The 26516-nt window shown below is 44.6% G+C and overlaps 1 protein-coding gene across 1 annotated transcript; it reads right to left on the bottom strand.

The window, feature by feature from the left end:
- Positions 1 to 1798: 1798 nt before the first annotated feature.
- On the bottom strand, positions 1799 to 4631 carry LOC102053035 (potassium voltage-gated channel subfamily A member 1). Its single transcript, XM_027815097.2, has one exon. The coding sequence runs from the start codon at positions 4131 to 4133 to the stop codon at positions 2658 to 2660; it is 1476 nt and encodes a 491-aa protein (XP_027670898.1). The 5' UTR covers positions 4134 to 4631; the 3' UTR covers positions 1799 to 2657.
- Between the last annotated feature and the right edge of the window lie 21885 nt (positions 4632 to 26516).

Genomic DNA, 26516 nt, shown 5'->3' with positions numbered 1-26516 from the left:
GGGAAAAGGATCTGTACAATGTGGAAGGAGAAGTGTTCAACAGCAGTTGGCCACATGCTAAATGCAGAATGAAGATCCTCAACTTAGTCCGTTTAAGAAATCAAGATTAGTGCCTACATTAGTTCAGATCAAAGGTTATTCTCTTCCAGGGCCTGGCAGTCAAGGCTGGCATATTGCAGAGGATACCTTCGAGTGTTGCTTCCCTCACCAGATGATGGTGGGAGTAAGGTTAGAGGCCAGAAACAAGACTATGGCTCAAAGGATCTGTGACGGGATTTAAGATCTGACAGACTGGCAAAAGGGGATGGAGGAGGCAGGGATGGGAGCACACTAGAAAGTCTCTCCCCCCTACCTGCCAGGGAATCCAAAGGAAACAAAAGCACAGCCCTGCAGTCTGGCTGCCTGACGGGGCGATGCCGCAGTTCACACTGGTCCCTAGTTCCTCCTGCGTCCTGTCGTGCTGGGACAGGCTGCCAAACAGCCATCTCAGGGAAAGGAAGGGCAGATACGAGGATGGCAGCGACGTCTCTATAAACAACCTAGGGAAACTTGAAGTCTTGCATAAACAAAACTATGAGTTATTTGGCAGAAACAAATGCTGAGCCCTGCAGCATCGGACTGGCTGAGGAAGGAAGGTATCCCATGGGCGCTGGTGGTCTCTGCCTGCCTCTTCTGCGTCCCTCTCTCACTCTTGCTCATTTTTTCTCTGTCCCCTTCTGTGCCGTGCCAGGAGGCAGCACAGAACACCCCTGACAGTGTGTTGGTGCCTTGCCCGTTCCTTCACTATCTCTGATCAGCTCAGTTTCTGGAGGCACTTTCAGCAATTTAGGGGATGTAAGATAAAGGCACTGCACAACAATCTAAATCAATCTGTTGAGTCTCTTCAGTGATTTTTAGGGGAATACAAAAAAGTCTCAACTAATGACTGCAAAAGAAACCAGCTGCTGCAATTTGGATGCATATAATAGATAAGTTTCATTTACATTCTGAGAATGCACCAAAAAGCATGCATCTGCACCTTTCAGCTATAAAAGATACTAGGTTTTAGGTGTTGCTATATATAACTTAACTTCTTAATTTTCCATATAGCTTTCCCTTTAAAGGATGGGATATGTTCCCTTCCGACAACGCCTGGACAAAAGCCAACACATTTCCCTGAGCAATGCAGGAAAACAATCAGGTTTCTCTGATCAGTTCATTCAGGCCCTCGGTCTACCAAGCACTTTTTTTAATTTTGTTTTTATTGTTGTTGTTGTTGTTATTATTATTATTATTTATTATTATTATTGAATGCATGCATTAATTAATTCAAGTTACACCTTAATCAAATAGGCCATAATGCTGAATATTTGAACATGCTTTGATCTCCAAAAGTTATTGTTCCCATTGACTAACATACGCACTTAAATACAGTACTTTAAATTACTAGTCAACGATTTAATAAATTAAGGAGTGCACTTCTGGTGAATGCAAATCAAAAAATAAAAATAAAATAAAATAAAATAAAATAAAATAAAATAAAATAAAATAAAATAAAAGAAAAGAAAAGAAAAGAAAAGAAAAGAAAAGAAAAGAAAAGAAAAGAAAAGAAAAGAAAAGAAAAGAAAAGAAAAGAAAAGAAAAGAAAAGAAAAGAAAAGAAAAGAAAAGAAAAGAAAAGAAAAGAAAAGAAAAGAAAAGAAAAGAAAAGAAAAGAAAAGAAAAGAAAAGAAATGAAAAAAAGAAAAGAAAAGAAAAAAAAAAAAGAAAAGAAAAGAAAAGAAAAGAGAGATAAAGGACCTATTTTTAGAGGATTCAGTTCAAACGAAAGCTTATCCGCTATTGTCTGAGGTAACGTTTCAAGCATGCGATTATAAAATAAATAGCATCAAATTCAAACATGCTTATATTAAACTCCATTGTGCTATCTTGCAACAGAGGGGCTTAAAGTTTTGTATCCAGTTCTGGACAGGGAAAAGGAAAAGTGTGTTTAAATCATCTGCATGTAAGAGAACTTAGCAGCATTGCAGATGTTTTGTCTTCAGTTTTGTTTGTTGTTTTCCTTTTAGTTTCCTTTTAGAATAGTTCTTCTATGGACAGCAAAAGAGACCAGGCTTAAGTATGTTTTTAATAAGGTGCTGTGTGGATCTGTAGATTGGAAGTATGTAACCTTTCACATAAGGGGTGGAAGGAAAATTTGCGCTCCTCCATAAAAACCGTGGCAAATGCTTGCTGCAGGTTTTTGCTAATCTTTTTATTATTATTATTATTATTATTTGATGCACTTTCTTGCAACTGTGCAGTTTTGCAGAATATTTTTACTGGAATCCATGCATATGCTTTATAGCTCTAAAAACTGTCTTGTTTAGTTTAGGTTAAACTTCATCAAAAAAAAAGGGAGATGGGAGAGGAAAAATTTAGGTCTAATGTCATACAGCTTAAAACTAAACTAGTTCAAATGGTTATAATTTACCAGGTGGAAAAAGCTTTTTATAAATAAACAAAATCTTATCTTTCATGGATCCTGGAAGCTTCTTAATCGCTGAGCAAGACTTCGCAATGCAACAATGCATTTACGAGGTAAATAAAGCATTCAAAGACTATCAGTAAAGCATCTACAAAGTGTGACTGTGTCACTAAAGTCTTCAAGCTGTGAGTGGGGATTTTGGTTTGTTTTGTTTACACATCAGTCAGCAGCTTGCTTTTATTAACACAGTTTTGGTTGGCTACAGTGCAGTTGCCAGTTCTGAGATTAGCCTCTCTAAAATTGTCTATGCTATTATTCATATCCTCTTCGATTTCCATGTACTCAGATTTGCTGATTGTGGAGGAGCTGCGGCGACTGAGATCACTGTCAGATGCTAAATTAGGGGAGCTAACGTGAAGTAACTGAGCCTGTTCTTCCCCTTCTGTTTCTCGGTGGTAGAAGTAGTTGAAGTTGGACACGATGACAGGTACAGGCAGGGCAATTGTCAGCACACCAGCGATGGCACACAAGGAGCCTACGATTTTGCCTCCAATTGTCACAGGGTACATGTCACCATAGCCCACAGTGGTCATGGATACCACCGCCCACCAGAAAGCATCAGGGATACTTGTGAAATGAGACTCAGGTTCTTCAGCCTCAGCAAAATATACCGCACTAGAGAACAAAATCACCCCAATGAAGAGGAAGAAGATTAGTAAACCTAGCTCTCTCATACTTGCTTTGAGGGTCTGTCCCAAAATCTGGAGGCCCTTAGAGTGCCGGGAGAGTTTGAAGATTCGAAATACTCTTACCAGTCTGATGACTCTCAGGATGGCCAAGGAGGTGGCCTGCTCTCCTTTCTGAGTCCCCTCCCGCTCGGCCATCTCGGTGCCCAGGGTGATGAAGTAAGGGATGATGGCCACAATGTCAATGAAGTTCATAATATTCTTGAAGAATTCAGTCTTGCTGGGGCAAGCAAAGAAGCGCACCACCAGCTCAAAGGAGAACCAGATGATGCACAGGGTCTCCACAACAAAGAAGGGATCTGTGAAGATGTTGGATTTGTAGACCTGGGTAGTATTGTCAGTGCGATGCACTGTATACTCCTTGTCCTCCTTCAGCTCAGGTAATGTCTCTAGGCAGAAGATCACAATGGAGATGAGGATCACCATGACAGAGACTATTGCAATGACCCTTGCAGGCCCAGAGCTCTCTGGGTATTCAAAGAGGAGCCATACTTGGCGTTGGTACTCCCCCTCTGGCAAGGGTCTCTCCTCATCTTTGATGAACCCTTCATCTTCCCGGAACTTCTCCATGGCCTCCTCACCCAGCTCATAAAATTTGATCTCCTCAGAGAACATGTCCAAGGGCACATTGACTGGCCGGCGAAGCCGCCCCCCAGACTGATAGTAGTAGAGGATGGCATCAAAGCTGGGCCGATTACGGTCAAAAAAGTACTCATTGCGCAAGGGGTCAAAGTACCGCATGCGCTTCTTGGGATTGCCCAGCAGAGTGTTGGGGAACTGGGCTAAGGTCTTCAGCTGCGTCTCAAAGCGTAGTCCCGCAATGTTTATCACTACGCGTTCACAGCACTCATGGTCATCGTGGCCAGCGGGCTGGTAGCTATCCTGGGGGTGGCCAGGTAGCGCAGAAGTCTCATCCATGTTCTCTCCAGCCATCACGGTCATGGTGGCACACGGGAAGGGGGACCCAGGGGAAGGGAAGAAATGACGGAGAGGGACTTGAGAGGGAGGAGGAGGAGGATGGAGGAGAGTAGACAGCCCCAGGGCAGTTCAGTGGCAGGGGAGGCTGGGGTGGGGGTGAATGGACGGACAGACACAAAGTCTGCAGGGAGGGATGATGAGTAGGGATGGAGAGCTTGAGGAAGGGATAGATGAGGAGCCTAGAGGATGGAAATACCCAAAAGGGGAAAGGAGAGGTGGGATGAAGGGAGAGGCATCAGGGATGAGGGGAGGGGGAACAAAGAGGGAAGAAGTACCTTTAGGGGGGGAAGAGGGCAGGTAAGGTGAGGGGTCCTGTCCCCCAAGCCGGGAGGCTGAAGGTCTGTGGAGTGCACCCCCAGGCTGGGGTCCCCTCCCCAGCTGTCTCCTTTTGCCTTTAACTCGATCCGTCCGCTTTTCTCGCCGACTCGACCATCACCGCGGCTGCTGTCATAAAGTTACCACACACACACACACACACACACATACACACAAATAAATAAATAAATAAATAAATAAATAAATAAATAAATAAATAGATCAATCAAGGGGGCGGCTGGGAGGCGAGTCCTTGCAATGCCAACTCAGCAAATTTCCATCTCCTGCCCCCTCCCTCCCTGCTCCCCACTGCCCCAGTCCTCTACGCTTGTGCACTGGGGAGGGAGGGATGGAGGTACTCTGCTTCTGAAGGCATAAATCTCACTTGCAGGATGGAGGCTGCCAGGGAGGAGAGAAACATAAGAAACCAGTCCCCAAGCCCAACCACACACACACGCTCAGGCGCAATGGATTGGTTTCCACACCAGCAAGAACATCCCGCTCTGCCCACTACGGCAGCACATGCGGAGCCCTACGTGTTCCCACACATCCCCAGACACGCACCGGGGCCTCCAAGGCAGGAAGGGGACGATGTGGACCCTGCGGTGCCCTGGGTGCATCGGGAGGGCTTCCCAGGCAACTTCAGCGGGGTCAGCTCCTGCAATAAGTCTCCTGACCACCACGCTCCCCACTTCACTGGCGATGGAGACTTAGCTGAGCACTGACAACTTCATCACACCAATTGAGGGGATTAGGGGAGGGGAGGCAAGGCATCTCCTCTCTTGCTTTGCAGCAGCTAAACACAACTAAAAGAGAGACGAGGACAGGGAGATCGACATCCCAGGCCCAAACTGTCCAAAATAGAGTCCAACAGCAGGGGGGGGTGGGGAAGAAGAGGCTTTTCCTTACCTGCTCCGAGTGAGGTGCGCTGGTTAGGAGTAGGAGCCAGTGCCGGAATGCGTCAAGTCGCCTTGCAGCAGCATCCAAAAAAAACCAAAACAAAACAAAAACCGCAGCGGCTAACTCAACCCTCCTCCTCCTCTTGCGCCCCTCTTAATAATACAGTGATCGCTTTACAGGGCTGCCTGCGAGACACTGAAATATTCATACACTGTCTTAGGCTGCACCAAGGGCGAGTGGGTTTAATTAGTTTCTGCCGAGAACCGCAGTGGGGGGTGGGGGGTGGGGGGTGGAAAAGAGTGCAAAGTACCTTTTCCAAAGGCTTGAGTTAGTAAATAAAATCAAGGCGTCCTAGATAGCTGCTGGCTCTCCTGCTCTCTTCCTTTAAGATCGCTGGAAAAGGAGCCGGGCGCTGGGCAGCGGCGGCTGGGGAGGTGTGAGAGAGCCGCAGTCCTGCAGCCGCATCCCCGGAGTCGGTCTTGGCTCGTCCCGGCAGCAGCAGCAGCGGCAGCAGCAGCAGCAGGAGGCAGGAGCAGGACGCGTGTGGCAGGAGCGAGAGGGCTGCTCAACGCATAAGAGCGAGGAGCAAACTCGAGCCATTTCTTGACGCTGCAGTATCAGCAGAAACCTGAGAGCTGTTTGGTGCAGCTCGGGGAGCGGGAGGGCGGGGGGGACACGGGACCGGCGGGAGGAGGGGAGGCACGCTGCCCCCCGGGCCGGCCGCCCCCGCCGCCAGCCCGGCCCCCGCCGCGGCACGCTGCGCGCCGCGCCCCCGACGCAATGCAGGCGGCAGCCCCCGCCGGCCCCGCCGCCCGCTGCGGGACACCGCGGCCCGGCCCGCAGCGCGGCTTGCGGGGAGCCTGCGGGTCCCGGGAAAGGGGAGCGGGGCGCTCAGGTGGCCCGGGCAGGTGCGCGAAGCCCCCGCCCGCGCCGCGCAGAGGGGGCAGCGGGCAACGGGTGGTCGCTTACCCCCCCACCCCCCACGCCCGACCCGGCCCGGCTGGTGGGCGGCGGGGCGCTGCCCGCGGGGCCAGCGCGGCCCCTACGGGGGAGGCGGCGGGGGCTGTGGGCTTCACGCATCCCGCACGGAGCGCGGTGCTGCGGCCGCGGCGGGCGGCGGCTGCGGTGCCCGGAGCCACCGTGAGCGCGGCCGGCCCGGCTCGGCCCGGGGTCCCGGTGCCGCCGCCCCCCGCCCCGGCCCGCCGAGCGCTCGGGGGCCGCGCAGCCGGAGCCTGCCGGGCACAGCGGCGGAGCCCGGATCCGAGCGGCGTGGCTGGAATCGGGGGGAAAGAGTTAACCGGCATGCAGCGTGTCATGGGGAAATTGCCCTTCCATGCTGCTTTATCCCACCGAACTCATTTAATTGATGAATCACCTAACTTCGAGATGGAGAAGACCTATTATGTCATCAGCTTCCCTCCCCTGCCAATGCAGGATTGTTCCCTACAGTATTCGATCGTGTACATTATATAAAAGCCTGCTGCTCACTTTGTCAAAGCGGGCGAGGTGATCAAATACAACCTGGGCCCGTGTAATTTGAAGCACTCCAGCGCTAGGTAACACCAAGCCCGTGTTTAACAGACCTGGTCTCGTTAGCTTTCTACTGCATAATACATTAACTTCACTTAAGAGCACCACCTTGGCAGTCCAAAAATACTTAACCACCTGACCTCACAGACACTTTGTCTCTTCTTCCCTTCCCCTTATTTATCCTCGAGTTTCATTGGTTTGGGCTTGGTGGTTTGTTTTTTGGTGGGGTTTTTTGGGGGTTTGGTTTTGGTTTTTTTTTTCTGATGGTGATGTAGTTTGGGTTTGTTGTTGTTTGCTTTTTTTTTTTTTTTTTGCTAGAGTACAAACCATTCTAAAATCCTCTAGCCCTAGCTGTGCTGTAATCACAGCTACTTTGCATGCTGCATTCACCAGCCCTGGTGGAAACAAAAATGCAAAGAAAAAGAAACAAATTTCCTGCCTAGCCTGGTATAGGTATTTTTTTTTTTTTGTCCAGTGAGTGTCAAACATGCTGAAAGTTATGTGAGAAAGTTCTGGTGAAGTTTCTCCGAGCACAAGAAAAGTCTCTTTCTGCCATTCCTGTGCAAAGCAATCAAAACGCTAAACAGAAAGAGAGGGTCTGCTCCTCCTGAAAATCACAATCACTAATTTTCTGACAGTTTAGCACCTCAGCATCAGTGCCCAGCCTTGGACCCAGCAGCCCTAGACCCCACACAAAATAACCCCCCTGCTCCCAAAAGAAAGGCGGTCCCATTGCCTAAACTAACCAGGCTGTTTTTCAACCCTTCAAGAAACTCCGCTACAGCCCTTGACTCATCCTCTTATGGCAGTGAATTCCACGCCTGGATGACATGCTGCACAGAGCTGACTGCAAAGTATTCGGAGAGCTCTGCATTCAGTGCTTGGAACTGCTTTGCAGAAATAGCTCTGTGAGCTAGCACTCGCCTGCCTCTGGTGCAGTATTATATCCCCCTGCACTAGTTCAAAGGCAAGTACGTACGCTCAGGAGTGTGATGAAAACACGGATCTGACAGTCGGAGGCCTGAGTTCAAGGTGCTGTTCTGCCCTTGGTTTCCTGCATGATTACAGGCAAGTCTGTACGTTCTGCTTTTATATTCTGAAAAACAGAACAAAAAGTGCTTCCTTTGCCTGTCACAACTACTTAGGCTGTTTGTTCCTGAAGGCTGTCTTAGCACAGCAGAACCCAAATCCTCATTGGAAGCTGTGGGTACGCCAGTAGCAGGAAAAAAAAAAAATAATAGCGCCCTTTGTTTTTACATGACAGAGTAGCGAAAGGACAAACTGGGATATTGCTACCTCCCTCCTCGCTTTGAATAGCTTTGAACCCTGTGACTTCTCATTCCAATCTAACTAACTTTACTGACAAGCAATCGTGCTGGAAGGTAGATATCTTTCTAAGAAAAGTGGACTGTTAGCTATATAGGGTTACTGAAAATCTTTTTAAGGCACATAGCCTAATGAGCAATAAAACTAGGGCTTGCAAAGAGGTCACACACTACATGTTACAGTGCTAAAGAGCTTGAATTTAATGTTGAGGAATGGAAGGAGACTCCAACTTGCTGCCAAATTTGAAGTCAGGCTGCTGTTATTTCATACTTTCTATATTACAGAAAATGGCCACCAGCAGTTGAACTGGCAATCCTCCCCAAGAGTCAAACAGAGAAGTTCTGTTCAGGAGGAAAAGTTTTCATAGGGAAACTACAAGTTGCAAACAATCAAAATCCCAGCTTTTTTGTAGTGGTAGGTCTGATGGTACAATACAATGGTGTCCCTCTCTGATAGCCGTTTGCTGTGAGAAACACTTCCACTTGCGCTCCCCCATGGAAAGTGCATCCAGCCTGGCTTGGTAGTGTGGGTGGGCACAAGCAGATGGGGAAGCAGCAGGCGTCCTGCGTTGCACAAGCTGAAGAGCTTCGCTGCCATCTTTGGTGGCTGCTGATGTCACTTTTCATAGGCAATCAGAGCTGATAGACTCCTTGTGTCAAAGGTAGGTCAGCACAGCAAAAGCAGAACCATTTCTGCAAGTTCGAAGTGTTGCCTTGTAGAGAAAGCTGCAGGTTCCCGTGTTTTGGTCTGGCAAATGAAAGATTTTCCCTGGTGAGAAAGAACAGGGTTTAAATTTATTTTTTTTTTTGAGAGAGAGAGTCGAGTTGTCAACGCAAACTTCTAGTGTATTGTAAGGATTAAAGAATAACTGTGTTGAATGGCTGTGAATCTGAAGCTGGGTTAAAAAATAACCATTGGTTTTGCGCAGTGAAATAGCCTTTAAACACTGTCACCAAGGAACCGGAAAACCACTGATTGAAATCAACAGACGCAGAAGTAGAGTGGATTTCCCAGTATGACATAGTTCACGTAGGTGTCATGAGTGATGCTCTCAGCATGCTAAATTTCCTCAATATGAAGAGACAGTTTGTTTAATACAAACCCTTGCAAATCCAAAGTGGCAAGGGATGTCCTCGTCATTTGAACCGTAGGAATCTTCATAGGCATTGTAGCCCCAATTCATCCAAGCCTGGAAAACAACCTAGTAACATAATAGCTCCATTTAGAGCTCCATAAACCCATCAATGAATTGTGCAGGTGTCACCGTAGACATAATTTAATGGCTTTGGAGACAGCGGATGGTGGGAGATGGTTTGGCCTAAATTTGCCTTGCAGAGCCTCTATCACTTGTAATGGTCTGTGACATGGGAAGAGTCAACAGATAGAACTAAAGGTGAGCTTGCGGTGTTGACAGTTGGATTTTATTGTTTGGGGGGAACAAAGGATCTTTTAAAAGGTTTTTATCTTTTAATACTGATTTATGACCCTTGTTACTATCCTGCAGTATCATTAGGCGTGGTTATAACTGGGATAATCAAATCTCATGCTTCAAAGTATATTGATAGCTGATGGGACATGACGATGAGTATAGTTCCCTCTTGTCATATCGTTTCATTGGTTTTCCTGCTCCTTTTTAAAGCCTTAACTATGGGCCTTCTGTGATCAAGAGGCAATGAGTAGATCCAGTCCTGTTGCTACACAGAGCTAAGATGAGAGCTTGGGAGTGCATCCATCTGAAGAAGGAAGCAAAAACTGCCCTCACTCACGTGACAGTTTTGCTGCTAGAAGCAGCCTGGAGAGCAAAGGTGCCACTGCCTTGCTGCTCTTTATCCAACGTCAATGGATTAGATATGGGCAAAGCATGGCTGTGGAAGGATGGCTGGACAGGGGAGAAGAGAAGATGTACTGTATAAGGACAGAGTTGAGCCTGCTTTTGTCCTCCTCCAAAGCAGCTTTATAATCAGACAAAACAGAAAGGCAAAGTGCTAATCCACCCCACAGTGCCCAAGCTACACTGCAGAAAACACCAAACTCTTGTGAGCACGTACCCAAAGGAGGAGCACACTTCTACATGAATTGTAATTAAAAATGCCTAGCAACAATATCTTCAAGGTTTTAATATCAGTTCCTACTTCTCTGACTTTTTTTCCTCGTCCTAGATTTTATTTCTGAGAGTTTTGTCCAACTGGCTACTTGCTATTGAGAGAACCCCCTACCCAAGCAGGCTGGTCTGGCCTGTGAAAGAATGAGTACATATTTTACTGAGACCTATGCACCAAGTCTTTGGAAATATTTTCTGTTTCCTGTTTTGCACATGGGGAACAGCACTTGGAGAAGTCCTGAATAACTTAGCAGCAGCTGCTTCTTTCTGTGACTACACGAGCATACTCAGGTTTTTAATACCCCTGACTTCTTTCTTAACAGTACCCACTTTTGGCCTACCATGCTTGTATTACTTAGTATGAGACCTTAGACAAGCACTGGAGCAAGAACTTTATTCACGAATGCTGCTGGCCATGGGGTGTACAGACCAGAGAGTGAACTTTCCCCATGTCTCCAGGGGCGAGCATCACATGAAGAGCTGCTGTCAGAGAAGGGGAGTACCTGAGAGGGACAGAACACCAGAACAAGTATGTTTCTGTAAAACCAAAAAGCAATTCTTGCAGCGGGTCCCTGTAATACACAACCAAGAAGTCATCTTAGGGAACACTGTAGTTTCTCCTATGTGACATCATCCTGTGCAGGACATTTCCAGCTTATAGGAAAGATGTTTCAACAAAACTGACACATATCTAAAGAAAGCCCCCTCAAATGACATTTCTACTTGAACTGCCCAGGAAAGAATCAGAAAGTGGTGGTCCTTATGGCACAAGTCTTGTTATGAAACCCTGAGTGTGAGGCTGAAGACCGAGTGGTGATGAACACAAGTATCATCCTTTAGTTGAGTTTTTTTGAGAAAGTGTGGCTTAGTAACTCAAGGCATTTCAGGGTATTCACAGTGCTTGAATAATCGACCAGTCTTACCATAGCCATGATTGCAGCTATCCCATTGAACCAGAGCCAAATTTAGTCCTAGCTGGACTGCAAGGTCACCTGCAATAGAACTCCAGGAACACTCATTAACAGCAACATTAGACTGCAGTAATGGGACTTACAATTTACAGCGATGATTTACAGTTGAGGCTATTTTGAGGCCAGTGGACATCTACAAGCTCTTAGTAGGTTGCTGTGAAATGTGGCACATTATCACTTGGTCTTATGACAAAGGACACTCAGAAAGTCCATCCATTGCTCAGCAAACCATGTGGTAAGCACAGTACGACATCAGAATATCTTCAGTCTGAGAGAGTAGAGGGACAAGTCCCCATGGGCCCCATTTAACCTTCAAAAAAAGTGTTGCCTTATAGTTTAAGGAGACCGATGCCTACCTTAAGAGCTGACTATGAACCTGACATTCAAGCTACCAAACATGAAACTCTATTGGCATTTTCAGTATTACTGAGGGAAAACTGTAAAGGGGAGATTTCAAGAGCCCTCCAGAGAAAGGAGCAGAGAATGAATCAGTGGCAGCGGAAAAAGAAAAACAGCAAGCGTCTGCATACAATGACAATCTGTACTGATACCAAACCAGTGTATACAAGATTGGAGAGAAGTCACCAGCCTTTAGCAGTAACAGAAGTCAGGCTCAATTTGATGTATCAAATTCAAAAGTATTTAGTGTTTCTGATGAGTTAGGACAGGATCTTGAACTGGATTTGTCCTTTATCACACCTTTATCACACATGACAGAGTGTGAATGCCAGGAACACGATCATGATTACGGTGTTCCCAGCAGAAACTGAAACGCACAGCAGAGGGACTCCCAGGCACCAAGGCGGTGGCTGATGAAACTTTCTGCTGGAAGTGCTGAAGAAAAGGGGGTGACCAGCCATGATTCCACACCGTGACTGGCCCCAAGGAGATGCTGAGAACAGCATATTAGCCCAAATGCAGGTAAGCTGAAGCTTGCAGAGAAGGGTGACCTGAACATCTGTGAACTTTTCAGCATGCTCAATTATACTTCCAAAACCTTACCACCACTAAGGAAATGCCCAGAGCAAAAGTGGTGAAGGATTTCTAGGGGTTTGTAGAGGAGATAAACTACTAGATTCTCTTTGTTTATCCTCCCACCCCTCAGGACACAAGAATCATCTAAGCAGCTAACACGCAGAGACACCATTTGGCAGCAATCAGAGCCCCATGTGATGGGGTAAAGGCAATCCAATGCAGGGAACCAGTCCCAAATTGCTATAAACCCCTGGAACAGATAGAGCCACAGAAATCTTGGAGCCACACTGCTGCAAAGTCAGCACCTTGAGCACTTACTGGTGGAGCCCTAACACGACCCGGATGGAATCAGAGAAGCCAAGAGCCACTGCCCCTGTGTAGGGGGGTGGGACAATCCCATTGTGTCACTTTGGGTCACGGCGTAAAGATGCAGTGTGAGCTCCAGCAAAAAGAAAGTATGCTGAGGAAGTGCTGAGTGCTCCTGAAAGCTGTCTGGGTGGGATGACAAAGGCATTAAAACGGTTTGTACACAGAATGTGTGGCTGTACTGGAAGGACAGACTGCAGGCATCACCCGTCTTGTTACTAGGCAAAGGACTGAGTGTTGTTTGTGTGTGCGTGCCCATGTGCAAGACAGGATTTTATTTAAAGCAGGACAAGCAGTAATCCCTGCAGATATAAGAGCTGACATCAGGAAATGAATAAGTTCATACCTAGAGACAGAGGGTGCTTTGAGCCACACTATTTCCATCGGCCAGGCACCAATGTGCATTGCAGAGCATACATGACCCAGCATGCCATGTGTGCAGGGTACACTGATCAGTTATGATCCTTCTGCCACTCCAAGACACCTTTGCAAATGGTCATTTTTAAGGACAGGGGATGGACAGTCTGCTTTCTGAGAGGTGACTCGAGGAAGCTCTGGTAAGAACTGATCAGGAGTCAAGCGGCGCCTTTTCAGTGTGACATGCCTAACACGTTCTGCTCTGACACGACTCGTAGCACACTGCAGCAGAATTTATGCAATTCAGCACTTAACAGGGCAGATTTGAGCACCAGATGTCTTGCCGTGGGTATCAAAAAAGAAAAAGAGCGAGAGCAAACAAAGTTGGCAGCATAAACAACAGAGGGACTGATAGCAAAAACAAGACAGTGAGGAAGAGATCCTTACCTGCCAAAGCTGGGCCACAGCAATGCCTTTTCCCTAAGATTAGATGGGATGCAAGGGATGCATCAGCGAAGAAGAATGTGTGGTGTGGAAGGAGGTGGGCTGCAATCCAGCAGCCAGGCTTTAAGGGCAGTTAGACTAAAAAAGCCACTCAGAAAAAAAGGAAGAAAAGTGACAGTCATTTGCAGCTGCTGTTCAGAGTGGAGCAGATATGAAGGCAGAAGGTGAGAAGCAGCACGGGTAATGGCCAAAGGAAAGCATCTGCAATCTGGCAGGGATCACAGGTAATAACTACAGTGACAGGACAGCGGTAAAGGAAAACGGAAGGTAGCTGCAGAGCCGGGAAAAATGATTTGACACAACCTGAGCAAAAACTAGGCAAGCACAGGACCTCACAGAAGACATAAGCACCAAGTTTCTTGTGCAGTGTAGCAACACAAACGGGAAATGGGGAATAACTTGAAAGATCTGGGGGAAATCAAAAGCCCTGCAGTAAGGGGCTCCATCTCTCTTGGAGGGACTCGGGATCTGCAGCCTCAGCTCTAAGTCTACAAAAAGGTTGAAAGAACCACACAAGGGCAGAAAATGCTAAGCGGATCATTCGAGTGCCGGTGTCTGCGGCACAGGATTGGAAATGCTACTGTTGTCCTTCCGTGATGAAGCCTCCCAGTGCAGGCTGCTTTGCAGGGATGCTTTGGCAGCAGGGCTTGCTCTTGTGTTATTAACAGCACGCAGAAGAGGCAAAAATGCCTAGCAGCGTGTGTTTCAAACATGTACTTAACTTGCAGCCTCAGTTTAGAGTTACAGTTGTATGTCCTCTTTCAGGAATAGGATGGTTTCTTTTTGAAGTGCTTGCTGACCTGCCTGGCCAGAATGGCTGCTGTATACTGGAGAGACAGCTGAAGTGAAGCGGAAGCAATTATTTATATAGAAAGAAGGAACTTGAATAAACAAAAATACTGGCAGCTACTGTGTATTAAAGTGAAAGACCCAGATGCTTTGAAGCCTTGTCCTCAGGTGATTGTAAACGCTTCAAAATAATTCTAAGTCTTACCTAAAATGAAGGCAGCTAGGCACCCCTCAGAGACTATTAGTCCATCAATGTCCAATCTTTTTTGTGCTTTGGGCAAGCCATTGTTCTAGCCTCTCAATCTTGCTTCTTTGTGTCTTGCCCTACTTATGTCTGGGGCAGGGTCTATTTTGGACTCTAGAGCACTGTTCCTTTTCTGGAGGATGGGAGGCTCCCCTCTTCTGTGCTGTCTGTGGCAGAAGGTAACTGTCCACTTTCTGTTAGGTGTATTTCTTAAGTGCCTCATTAGATGCTAGGACTGGAGTTATGAGAACCTTTTTTTATGATTTATTTTCCATTGAAGTCTCAAAATCAAATCTCATGTTATTTAAAATGCCACTGAGAGCTTAGTGAGCACACTGGAGTAGGGCCATTACACTTCAGACAAATCTTTCCCTACTTACGTGGCAACTTGCTGATTTATTTACAAATTGCTTGCCTTTTGCATTTCTAAAGCTTTTACCCATTGTGTCGCACATTTCAAATCCTTGTGCATTATGTCAAAAAAGAGAAAGGACATTCATCTGCATTACCTCCCATGTCCCATTGTCTCAATGCAATAGTCCATGAGTTAGTATTCAACACAGTACAGCAGTATTTTCTGACTTTAATAGTGTCTAAGGACTGATCCCAGGATAATGATCCCATTGTACTATGCAGCAGAGAAACACATTTCTAATGCAAGACATGCCAGGAAGAGCCTTTCAACAAGGTACAGATAGCAGTAAGTATGGCAAGATGTATGTTGTAGGGCAAACGTAACAGCACAGTGCAAAATGTCTTGCCAGCAGCTACTTTAAAATGCTCTGTTACTGACAGTATATTATAAAAGGCAAAGACACGCACTAGGATTTCTCAGATCTGAGTCAGAATTGAACTTCTGTTCTTACTCAATCTTACCGAATATCTTCTTTTTCCTACACTCCAAGAGATGCTTTGGAACAGGTAATCTGCTGGCCAAAGCCGGTTGCCCAACATGGGACTGCAGCAATGTAATGCTGGGTAGACATCTCAGCCACTGCAATGTATGACAAGAGCCAAAAAGCCCACTTGTGGCAGGACCCTAGGTGTCTGCCCGAAACCTGAAGGTGACCCAGTAACTGAACGAGCAGGCATGCTTTTTGAGGAGGCACAATCCTTGTTCCACACTCAACTCACTCTCTACCTTTATAGAGATTCAGAGCCTGTCATCCAGTTGTAACCTTATCCTTATCGATACACCTTAAAAATATAAATCTTATGCTCACCTCTGTCCTCATAATCCAACACCTTGCCTGTGGAGCCTTCTATAAGCTGAGTGACATGAAGGGCACACAACCTATCTGCAAGAACAGATAATAGCCACCACCCAGGCCTCCTGTTCCTTCGCATGTTTTATACATGGCAAATCCATCTCTTTTTCCATTGTGAATTAATATGGAATTTTTTAGCCATTTGTTTATAATTTTACAGAATTCATAAACTACCACTGATGTACCTATGGACAGATTTCAGTTTCCTTATGAAAATTTTATCTAGACCTGTATTAGGTCACTGTGTGTAGTTCTGTGAGGCCATTTTCCTATAACAGCAAAGCAGTAGAAAAGTAATTATGACATTTTGATTAGTAAAAAGAAAGAGAAATATAATCATTAATATGTGATATTGGATGATATTTTTATCTGTAACATTAGGTCTACGTTTGGGTATTTCGTATCTTGGGGAAAAGTTGGAGATTGAAAATGCATTGAATATAGCAACTGAAGGTGGTGAATTATATAGAAAAAAAGAAAATGTGTAAAAATAAAGTATTTAAACATAAAACCTTCTTTAATTGGTCACTGCAATTTATTATTTTTTTCACAATTGTAAACAATTTCAGGTTATCCACAGCTGTAAATTTTGTATAGTTAACTTTATTGAAAAACAAGCACACAGACACTTGTGACTGCACATATCTCACTGGATTGCTACCAGCTGGAAAATTAGTGTGTGGAACAGAACTTTGACCTTTCTGCTGCAAAATCAGAGGAAACAATCAACTGAAGGAGATCAAGGAGAATCCTCATTAAAGAGGAAGCGGTACATGGCAATAAAGAACAGAAATCAAATGCGCTTGTGCAAAGATATGCTTACCCAGCTCGCCCATGAAGGACAAAGACTTACTTGTCCAACAGGATGAAGGATCTGTGAATTATAACTTGGAGCATTAAATTAATCAGAATATTGTTATGTGTTATTGCAGCAGTGGTTGAAGGGCCCACTTGGGTGTGGAACCCTGTTTTGCTAAAACACTGTATGAGCAGACCAGGCTGCTCTTTTACGCTAGCCAGGGGAACAACAAAGACATCCAGTGACATTAACACCAAGTAAGTACAGAACAATCAAAGGAGCTATTTCTTCACATAATATGAAAGTCCCCACTGTATTGAGGACAAGCACAAGTCATATGTTCCGCTTAAGTCCTACTTAATCCCTGCTTTGAGGATTTAAAGGACATTCAAGTGATTCATAAGCCTTGCGCATGTTCTCTGCACAAGAACAATTTTTACCCACCATAGAGACAGCTGAGCCAAGGAAAATTCTGCAGTGGGTCGCATCAGTGGAATAATACGTCCGTGTTCAAGAAGATCTGGCTGATTCTCTGTCTGACTGTTGCAGCTGTAGCTTTAACATCTCACATACTGATAATCAAAACTCATGGTTTATGGTGTGCACTGATTCCCCGGAGAGTTCTGGAAGTAATGTATGTCTCTTACCGGCAGCATTACATATCTGGCTGGGAAAATAAGTCAAAGAGGAGCTTTTACCAAAGCATCAGGCACCAGCCAGGAATAAAGGCAGGAGGTCTCTTCTGACAGTTCATTGATCTGATCCAGTATGGCAAACTTCCTGTTTTCCAAAAAAAAATGCATAGGAAAATGTCTGTTTTCTTGCAGAGAATCTGGCCAACTGGAAAATGGGCCACAATCAGCAAGACAGTGCCTAAATGTTGCTGCTTTTAAAGGTAACAACCAAACTGTGAAAGGTGGCTTCTGTAGGTGAATTTATTTTGCTTGGGTTTCTGGTTTATGCATCATTATGGTAATCTGTTATTGTTCCTCTTGCATATTTTTTTGCAGGGCCTTTGGCAGTGACTCTTGCATCTATCAGCTCAGTTTTGCAACATGCAGCGGAAAAGAGATTATTCTGATCTATAATTCTGTCAAATGACACTCCTTAAGATACTGTATAAGCTTATAAAGGTGAATTTATGGCTTTCACTTCTCTGTGTCTGAGCCACTTTGATGCATAAGGACCTATCAGTAAAAGGAAATAAACGTGCACCCCCACCACTTGCTAGGGCCATGAGCTCTCAGAGTTTCTTTGCAGGGAGACTGATTCTTTCATTTCTCCTTTCTTTAAAGCAAAAATACCTGAAGAAGGTACATCTGACTTGAAAACTGCATCCCGATTTTGATAACGGCTTAACAGGCAGGGGAACAGAAATTCAAACAGATTAAGAGATGCAGAGAAAAACTGGTAAAGAAAAAGTACCAGAGACAAACTCCAGACAGAGCAATGTTTTCTTTCATCCACAGAATAAATCCAAAAGTGGGTGGACAAGTGCAAGCTCTTGGAGTCACTAATCTCTGTTAGAGGCACAGTCTGGTCCTTGAGAATACAAAGGAGTGGCAACATGTCTTCTGACCATATAAAGTGCTAGATGCCAAAACGTAAAGTTCCAGGTGCTTGATGCCAGTGTTAGAACCATGGTTCCCACTTCTGACCCTCAGCAGCAATGTTAGCTTGGTCCAGACACTTTTCTTTCCCTTCCCATCTTTCATCTTGCCTTTTATTTGTAGACTGCAGTCTCTCTGGAGGAAGGGTTTACTACAAATCTGTGCCATGTCTAACTCAGGTGACCTCGATCCTGTGCCTGTAGAAGAACACAAATATCTTCAGCTTGACACAGCAACATAGCTGGAAAGCTGGAGAGGGACTAATAGCACCATTTGTTCTTAATGGAGCATGACCTCTCGCTCTGTCCAACTTTGATCACTTAAGAAATCTTTTTTCTAGATCTTTTTGTACTGCTTTCCCTACTGTGGTGTTCTTTTTTATTGCTGGATAGTTCCCCAGCTGTGACAGAAACTCCCAGCACTCTGTCCCTGCTGAGAGGGAACAGTGCTTCCCTGCCAGTAGAGGTGTTCTTAATGCAATTATGAATGAGAGGTATCTCTCATATTGCATTTACTCTGGTTATTTAGCAAGAAATGGTGATCCAAAGCTCTTTGGTCCCACTGCAGCCCTCCTTTCCTTCAATACCTATCATAAGTTTTCTCCCATTATTTCATCCTCTTAACTTGCAGCCTTCCACAGCCATGCTGGAACACCTTTTGCTTTGCAGCAGATGGCAATGCAGTACTGCCCGCTGCCAAGATGAGCCAGATCATTTTTTCATTGTCTGCATCTTATTATGAAGCAGCAGAAAAAAGAGAAGAAAACAAAACAAAAAACTAAAAAAAAAAAAAAAAACCAAACAAAACACTTGGCAGATGATCTGTGGCAGGTATCTGCTGTTGTAGGGCTCTCGGGAATCTCAGCCCACTCATTCAAATAACCAAGAAATAATCAAATGAAGAAGCCTAGAGACAGCATGCAGCTGCCCATGTTGACATGGTTGACATACTCCTAAAGAGAAACTACGGTTAGCTAAAATCCCAACCCCTGATTCTTAAACAGCTCTTATTTTCCCATGCTCTTGACAGGGGAGGGGGAGGACATGTGTCCTCAACACAGTATTTGAATGGAATATTTTGTTGAAGATGTCCAATGAGATTTGTGGTGTTGTACCTTTCATAGCTGCTCTCTTTCCCCACTCTTACTGCATCTCAGCATTAGCCCACTGAATGACTGCACATGATGTTGTAGAATTAAAAATTTAGTTTTTAACAAACAAGTCTAAACAAACTTCTAGTTGTAGCAAAACCAAAAGCAAAAGCCACATTCAAATGGGGAAGCAGATGTCATAGCAAGGAGTGCACAAGATCATAGAACCATAGGTCATAGAATGGGTATGGTTGGATATATCTATATATATTGCTATAGACATAGATAGGTAGGTAGATAAATAGATAAACATAGATGTATCTATAGACAGCCTGAAACAGTAACTCTAAAGACAGCGAGAACCATTAGTTCCTCAGTTACCTGTGGAAAGCCAATAATAGAGATTTGCAAAGGGAAAAATCAGGGGTCATTTACCAAATGAGTTCCTCCGCAAGTCAAGGACACAAGTCAGCTCTACTCAATATGTGTTCACTCTGCTTCAGATCCATATTGTGCCTTGTCCTTACCAGCATCCCAGAAAAGTGATGCCACTGTCCCTTAGATGTTTCACCAGTTTTACCAGTTTCTTGAGAAGCAGTTGTAGCACACTCAGCCTTTCCAGCCGCTGAGGCAGAGCTGGGCCAGCACATGCACTCCTTTCACACAGACCCTAGTGAAATTACTCAACTAGATCCTTGTTTTGGCCCTGATTTTACGTCTGGTGGATAAGACAGGCAGTGGAGATATCATAGTAGCTCCAAGACAGGTCTTGTTTAGACATCTCTTGATGAAACTTCTAAAAATGGCATCTAGTGTTTTCTCGTATTGTCAGTGTCATCTGTACTAATGGTGATGCCATTTCTGACATTTTTAATAGAACATGGTATTAACCTGAGTGATCTGCCAACGCAAAACTGAGAAAGATTGATTGTGGTGGCATTGCCATTTCATATAGATACAGTGTTTTTTAAACTTTATCTCATCCTTCATATCCGTAAGATTCTCTAGCCTGAAGATGTGATGGCACAAGTGAAACAGGGAAGTGATTACAAAGTTGGGTATGGTTATCTCTTCATGTTTATCAAACCCAAAGTAAAATAACAAGTACTTAAGGTAAGTGTCTTTCCATAACAGCTGTGAAGCTTCAAATCTGACTTTTCTCTGTACTTCATGGAGCTGAAAAATAAATCCTGAAAACAAGTTATATTTTGCTACATGCTTGTTATAAACACTCAGAGTTATTTCAATTAAAAGTATCAAGCAGAATTTTATTTCTCATTTCCTCTATGTGTTTTGGTTATTTGAATTAATGAAAATCAAGAGCTTTCAACTAGCTCAGGCCCACATTGTGCTCTATTTAGTACAAACTCATTTTCTGATGACAGTAATTTCCAATTGCCTCTTTTGGAGCTAAGCAGCGTTTCCCATGGCCCACCGAATGTCTTCAAAATAACAGACCAACGCTTCATAAATACAAGCACAGCCTTCCTTACCCTGTGAAACTCTGAATCTGTCTTAGAAATGCGTACCCTAGGCCCACTCAATAATAAAGAGGGACGGACACTTGTAGATAATTCTTCCCATTCCAAAACCTGAAGAATTTCACAGAGCTTCTTATTCCTGCTCTTTTACCTTAGGTCCCTTAGATAGGGCTTCGGCAGCAGAAGAGAGCAGAAGATCTTGATTTAAGCTGTAAGTGCCGTGCAGCCATGGCCTCTGGTGGATTTTCTTTGCATTGGGGATGCCAGAACTGGAAAAAAAACCGGTCAGATAGTTGGGATACGTGTCTCAAGGAGGAGCCTCCAGCAGCAAGCACGTTAGCAGAGCTAAAAGTCAGAGAGCAAAGTAAGGATGTACCATATGTTGTGCTAACTTGGAGTTCTCTCAGTGCTGTTTTTATTCTATAGTGAGAGTTTCTAATGTGTATTTTGGCTTAGTAGGAGCCACCCAAGTCCCACAGTGCTCCAGTCATGCCATCTTGCTAGCCATTTCTGGAGGAGAGGGTGCATGTCTGTTCCCTTTGGCATTGCCTTGGCAGAAGCAGCTCTTCACTGGTAGGGTTAAACAAATTTTCACCCTGTGGAATGGATCTCACTATAACTACATTATAGCAACTTGGGGATTTTGGCAATCCCTTTTGTATTTTTAAGGTAAAGATTTATGCTGATATTTTCAAAGCTTGATGAGTCTGAAGGTGTTGCAAATTTCACCTTCTCTTTTTTTTTTACTGCAATCGAACCAGAAAATCTATTGCACAAAGCAGTACATTTCAACTCACTTAGAATCATCATTTTCCAGGGGGGCTGGCAAAGTGTTCAAAGTAAACAGCTTTTCTGCTGCCATGCACAATAAATGCAATGCTATATTGTTAAATCAAATTAGGCAAAAGATAGCATCATTTCAGCATCCAAAAAGATATTCAAGCATTAAAAAAAAATAAATGGGAAATGCAAATGTCATAGCTAAAGTCTTAATTTCACCTTTTTGTGTCAGGAACCTTATTTTTTATTACAGATCAGCAATATGCTATCCTGGTGCATACTTGTGAAACATCCACAATAATTTAATTTTTTTTTGCTTGAAAACAAAAAAAGACCATACAAGCTATTTCAGCTAAGTCCAAGGAATCATCTTATATTTCCAAATACACAAAAAACTCAAGCCACTTGCAGTCAAAAGCACTTTTCTCAACACAATGGGATTTGTATAGGCTCTGCAGATTTTTCCCTGAGCCGTGTTGGAGTTTTGACTCACGTAGATTGGGTTGTCATGCCTGGGCAAGTCTGTGCAAGTTTAGGACAATCTTACCTCCAGCTGGTCATCCTGCCCTATGCCAGACAGTACTGCCTATGTAACAGGAACAGCAGTCAGAAGCGTATACCTAGAGCAAACTCACCTACCTTAACAGTTTAAGTTGGTACCTTAGAGTACAAACCAGAGAAGTTAAGGGAAAAGAGTGTTTTCCTACACTGCTTCTACTATAGGTGAAGCAGCATATGTTGAACATGGACATGGCATATTTCAAAGCACTGCAATTAGATTCTCCAAAGCTTCCAGAGTTCAAAACCATTTTATTTTCCTGAGCTGCAAGAAACTGCTGGGCACAGAAGTGTCTGCATGGGTGAGCACAGGCATTTGCCATCAGGATATAGATAAAAAGACTGAAAATGACAGCATACCATGCTTCAGTCACAGTGCCTTAGACAAGACTCCATGGGAACAATAAAGTAAGGACAGAAATCTGCTGACTAACTCTAAAGATTTATCACTTCAATGCATCAAAGCTTGACACAGTCCAGATACTTTGGACTCGTGGAGACAGGGATTTCCCTATATATATTTAGTGGTTTTCAGACAACTGAATTCTGTCTTTAACAAGCTATTTTGCCCCCAGTGCTCTGAGTTCCTGTCCCAATGTGGTGGTTTGACCCTGGCTGGGTGCCAGGTGCCCACCAAAGCCGCTCTGTCACTGCCCCCCTCAGCTGGACAGGGGGCAGAAAATACAATAAAAGGCTCGTGGGTCAGGATAGGGAAAGGGGGAGCACTCAGCAATTACCGTCACAGGCAAAACAGACTCAACTTGGGGAAATTAGCTTATTACCAATCATATCAGAATAGGATAATGAGAAATAAACACTAAATCTTAAAACGCCTTCCCCTCATCCCTCCCTTCTTCCCGGGCTTAACTTCACTCCCAATTTTCTCTACCTCCTCCCCCCAGCAGCACAGGGGGATGGGGAATGGGGGTTGTGGTCAGTTCATCACACGCTGTCTCTGCCGCTCCTTCCTCCTCAAACTCTTTCCCCTGCCCCAGCGTGGGTCCCCATGGGGGTCACAAGTCCTGCCAGCAAACCTGCCCCAGCCTGGGCTCCTCTGCCCATGGGTCCTGCCAGGACCCTGCTCCAGCGTGGGCTGCCCACGGGGTCACAGCCTCCTTCGGGTATCCCCCTGCTGCAGCGTGGGGTCCTCCAGGGGCTGCAGGTGGATACCTGCTCCACCACGGACCTCCATGGGCAGAGGGGCACAGCCGGCCTCACCGTGGGCTTCACCAGGGGCTGCCGGGGAATCTCTGCTCCGGCACCTGGAGCCCCTCCTGCCCCCCCTGCACTGACCGGGGTGCCTGCAGGGCTGTTGCTCTCACATACCCTCACTCCTCTCTCCCAGCTGCTGTTGTGCAGTTGGGTTTTCCCCAACTTCTTAAATACGTTCTCCCAGAGATACTGCCGCCATCACTCGGCCTCGGCCAGCGGCGGGCCCGGCCTGGAGCCGGCGGGCATCGGCTGTCGGACATGGGGGCAGCTGCCAGCAGCTTCTCACAGAAGCCACCCCTGCAGCCCCCCCACTACCAAAGCCTTGCCACGCAAACCAAATACATCCAAAAATGAAAATAAGCATTCTAAATTGTTGTACTTCTGAGTATATTTTTCTCAGACTTCCTCTGTTGGTTTGGTTTTTTTTTTTCCTAGGTTTAAATAAAGCTGACTTAAAAATATTACCTGTTAAAGGTAAAGCTAGCAATAGCTTCCATGTCAGAAGCAAATCATGCTAACTGCATGCTTTGAATGCAAGGCTTTTCTTTAGGGATATATACAATGGAAATGTACACAGATGAAAATGGAAACAGAAAAAAGCCTGGAAAATGTATTTCACAGAAGCTCTTCATCTGAGCTTTCTTATCCATATAGAGCAGTGGTGCAGAGTAACTTCAGTGGCCTAAACTTTAATCGTACTTACTAATACTTTACTATGCTAATTTTCCTTCTGTGTCTTTCCCAAGTAGATGTTTTATGTCAAAATGTAATTTCAGACATGGTTATTTGTTTCACAGTGTTATCTTTTTTTAGTCAACATTTGTTATGCTAAACTATTATCAAGGCTATCAGCACATTTGATCTTCTTCATAACCACTTTCCAAGCTAATATGAGCCAGGATATTTCTATGTGGCTGATAACTCAGTTACTTCATTAACAGATTCACATGGACTGTGAGCACCAACCAAAAGCTTCTGGGATTCAAATTTACCAAAATTTCAATCTGCTGTCTTAAACTGAAAAGTGAAAGATGCCTTTTAGAATGATCAAATCAAAGCAACACCTGCATCCTTCTTCCCTTCCCCCACACGCAGATATTACACAACAAAGAAAATGAACTATCGTCGCCAATGGAAAACTCAGGAGCAGTATCTCAAGAGTATTTCTGCATGTGGAAAACAGTACAATAATCTAATTTGCATGTGTCCGTGGATCAAAAGATCCCAATCACTAGGAACTGCAATTCTGATACTTGGGACTCCTCAATGTACAACTTAGACTTGATTAACTATTCTATTCCATTGAGGGTTGAGGAAGTTTGTGAGAAAGAGAGATTATTTTTTTTCAATGTAAAAAGTGATTTCTGCAAAAATCTCATTTTTGGAGAAAACTTTATCAACATACCTGTTTCGGATTACTGGGAAACTAAAAAAAAAGTTTGATTTTCAACCTAGACTGAAATAAACTGCACTGCTGAACTGCTCTTACCCTTCTGTACCTGTACTCCATAGTTTGTACTCCATACAATGTACTCCATACATTGCCTCCTGGAAATTACTGTAAATGGGAAACCTTGTGCCTTCATCTTCCCCATGTTCATTTTGCACCTTCTGACATGCAATAATACCATGTGGCTGATGCAAAGGAAGATCATGTGCAGCATTGAAGATACAGCCTGTCCAGAAAACGGCACATAGAAGACAACAGTGAAAACAGGTCTGGAGAAAATTAGTTGAGAGCAGTGTGCTTTGCTTAGCCCTGATCATGAGGAGAGGGAGCCAGGGGCCATGAGTCTCCCTGATTCTCTCTCCTTTCTCAGAAAGCATGTAGGTCCCAGAGGCCCCAATCCAAGAACTACCAGTGGAGAGTTGCTGCACAGGGCAAGAGAAGATTGCAAGATGTGCAATGGAGAACGAGGTGAGCCTTTGTGGCTCATGCAAGAGAAATAAGATAGAGTGCCAATGGTGAAACAGAACTGAGGCCCAAGCTCTGAGTTAGAAAGAAGTGGGGATGTGAGAACATATTAGTAGAGCACAGGCTCCATTTCTTACCCTCTGCACCTTTGGCCAACCTCATTCCTCCACAGAGAAATAAAAGCTCCGGTGTTGCACACTTTGGGTTATTAAAGTCGTTGGAGAACAACACCAGGGTAGAAGCGGAACATGTTTTCTCTAGGTAATCTTAACCCAGCCCCTGATCTACACACTATTAATCAAGACTCCTAGTTTCACATCACAGAGCTGAATAAAGACCAGAAAGGCATATTGGCAAGAGAAGGATGAAAGTGCAGCAACATTGTCCATGAACTCAGTAAGTTCTCTGGGGAAAACAAAACAAAACAAAAAACCCACCAAAGCAAATCTTTTGAAATCATTTAATAATGACTGTGAGATGAGTTGACTACTGGGTTGTCTTCTGAGATTTGAATGAAAAGAAGGTCCTCAATACCATCAGAGACAATGGTCTCCAGCTTTTCATCCAGAGATGCCCCCTGTTGTGGTTTTTTTTGTGGGGTTATTTTTCAAGATTTAGGTTTCATAGTTACTGGGACAAACAGTTTAATTAAAGAACTACAAACTGACCATGCAAGGACAACAAGAACAACTATCATTGTTCTCAGGGTATATAAAGCATCATGGGTGGACATGGACTATTAGTTTCATGCCTGTGTGCCCAAGCAGGGCACTAGTCAAGTGACATTTTCAGGGGACCACAAAATTAAAGTAATACCAGGGCATCCTACTTAGGAGAGGATTACAAAAATGCATCAAATAATGTTTATCCGGTCATAGGCAAAATAACACCCTTTAATTACACAGAGCAACTCACAACACCCCTGTGGAGTGATACTCAAATGGTGAAAATGGTAACTGCAGAAAATTCACACTGTTGTACTGGAAGAGGAAAGTGTTTTCAGTTGGGAAAACTACAACTCTTGCTGTTAAGCAGTTATCTGTTCATATACTTTGCACTGTTGCATTATAGTGTCAGGCTAACTTCAGTGCTTATTTAAACTTCCCTTTGGTGCATGGAAGGAGAAAGAAACAAACTAAGACCCAAGCCAGCAGAGATACAATCACCCATGTAGTTTTATTGGCTTCAAAGAGATGGAAAAAAGTGGGATACTGCATACCTCCAGGTATTATAGGTGCATTAGAATACTGAATGTC

The sequence above is a fragment of the Falco cherrug genome, chromosome 5, assembly GCF_023634085.1.
Source record: "Falco cherrug isolate bFalChe1 chromosome 5, bFalChe1.pri, whole genome shotgun sequence".
Taxonomy (NCBI): Eukaryota; Metazoa; Chordata; class Aves; order Falconiformes; family Falconidae; genus Falco; species Falco cherrug.
Note: the sequence above shows the minus strand (reverse complement) of the source record. Positions and strands in the feature narration are given on the sequence as shown.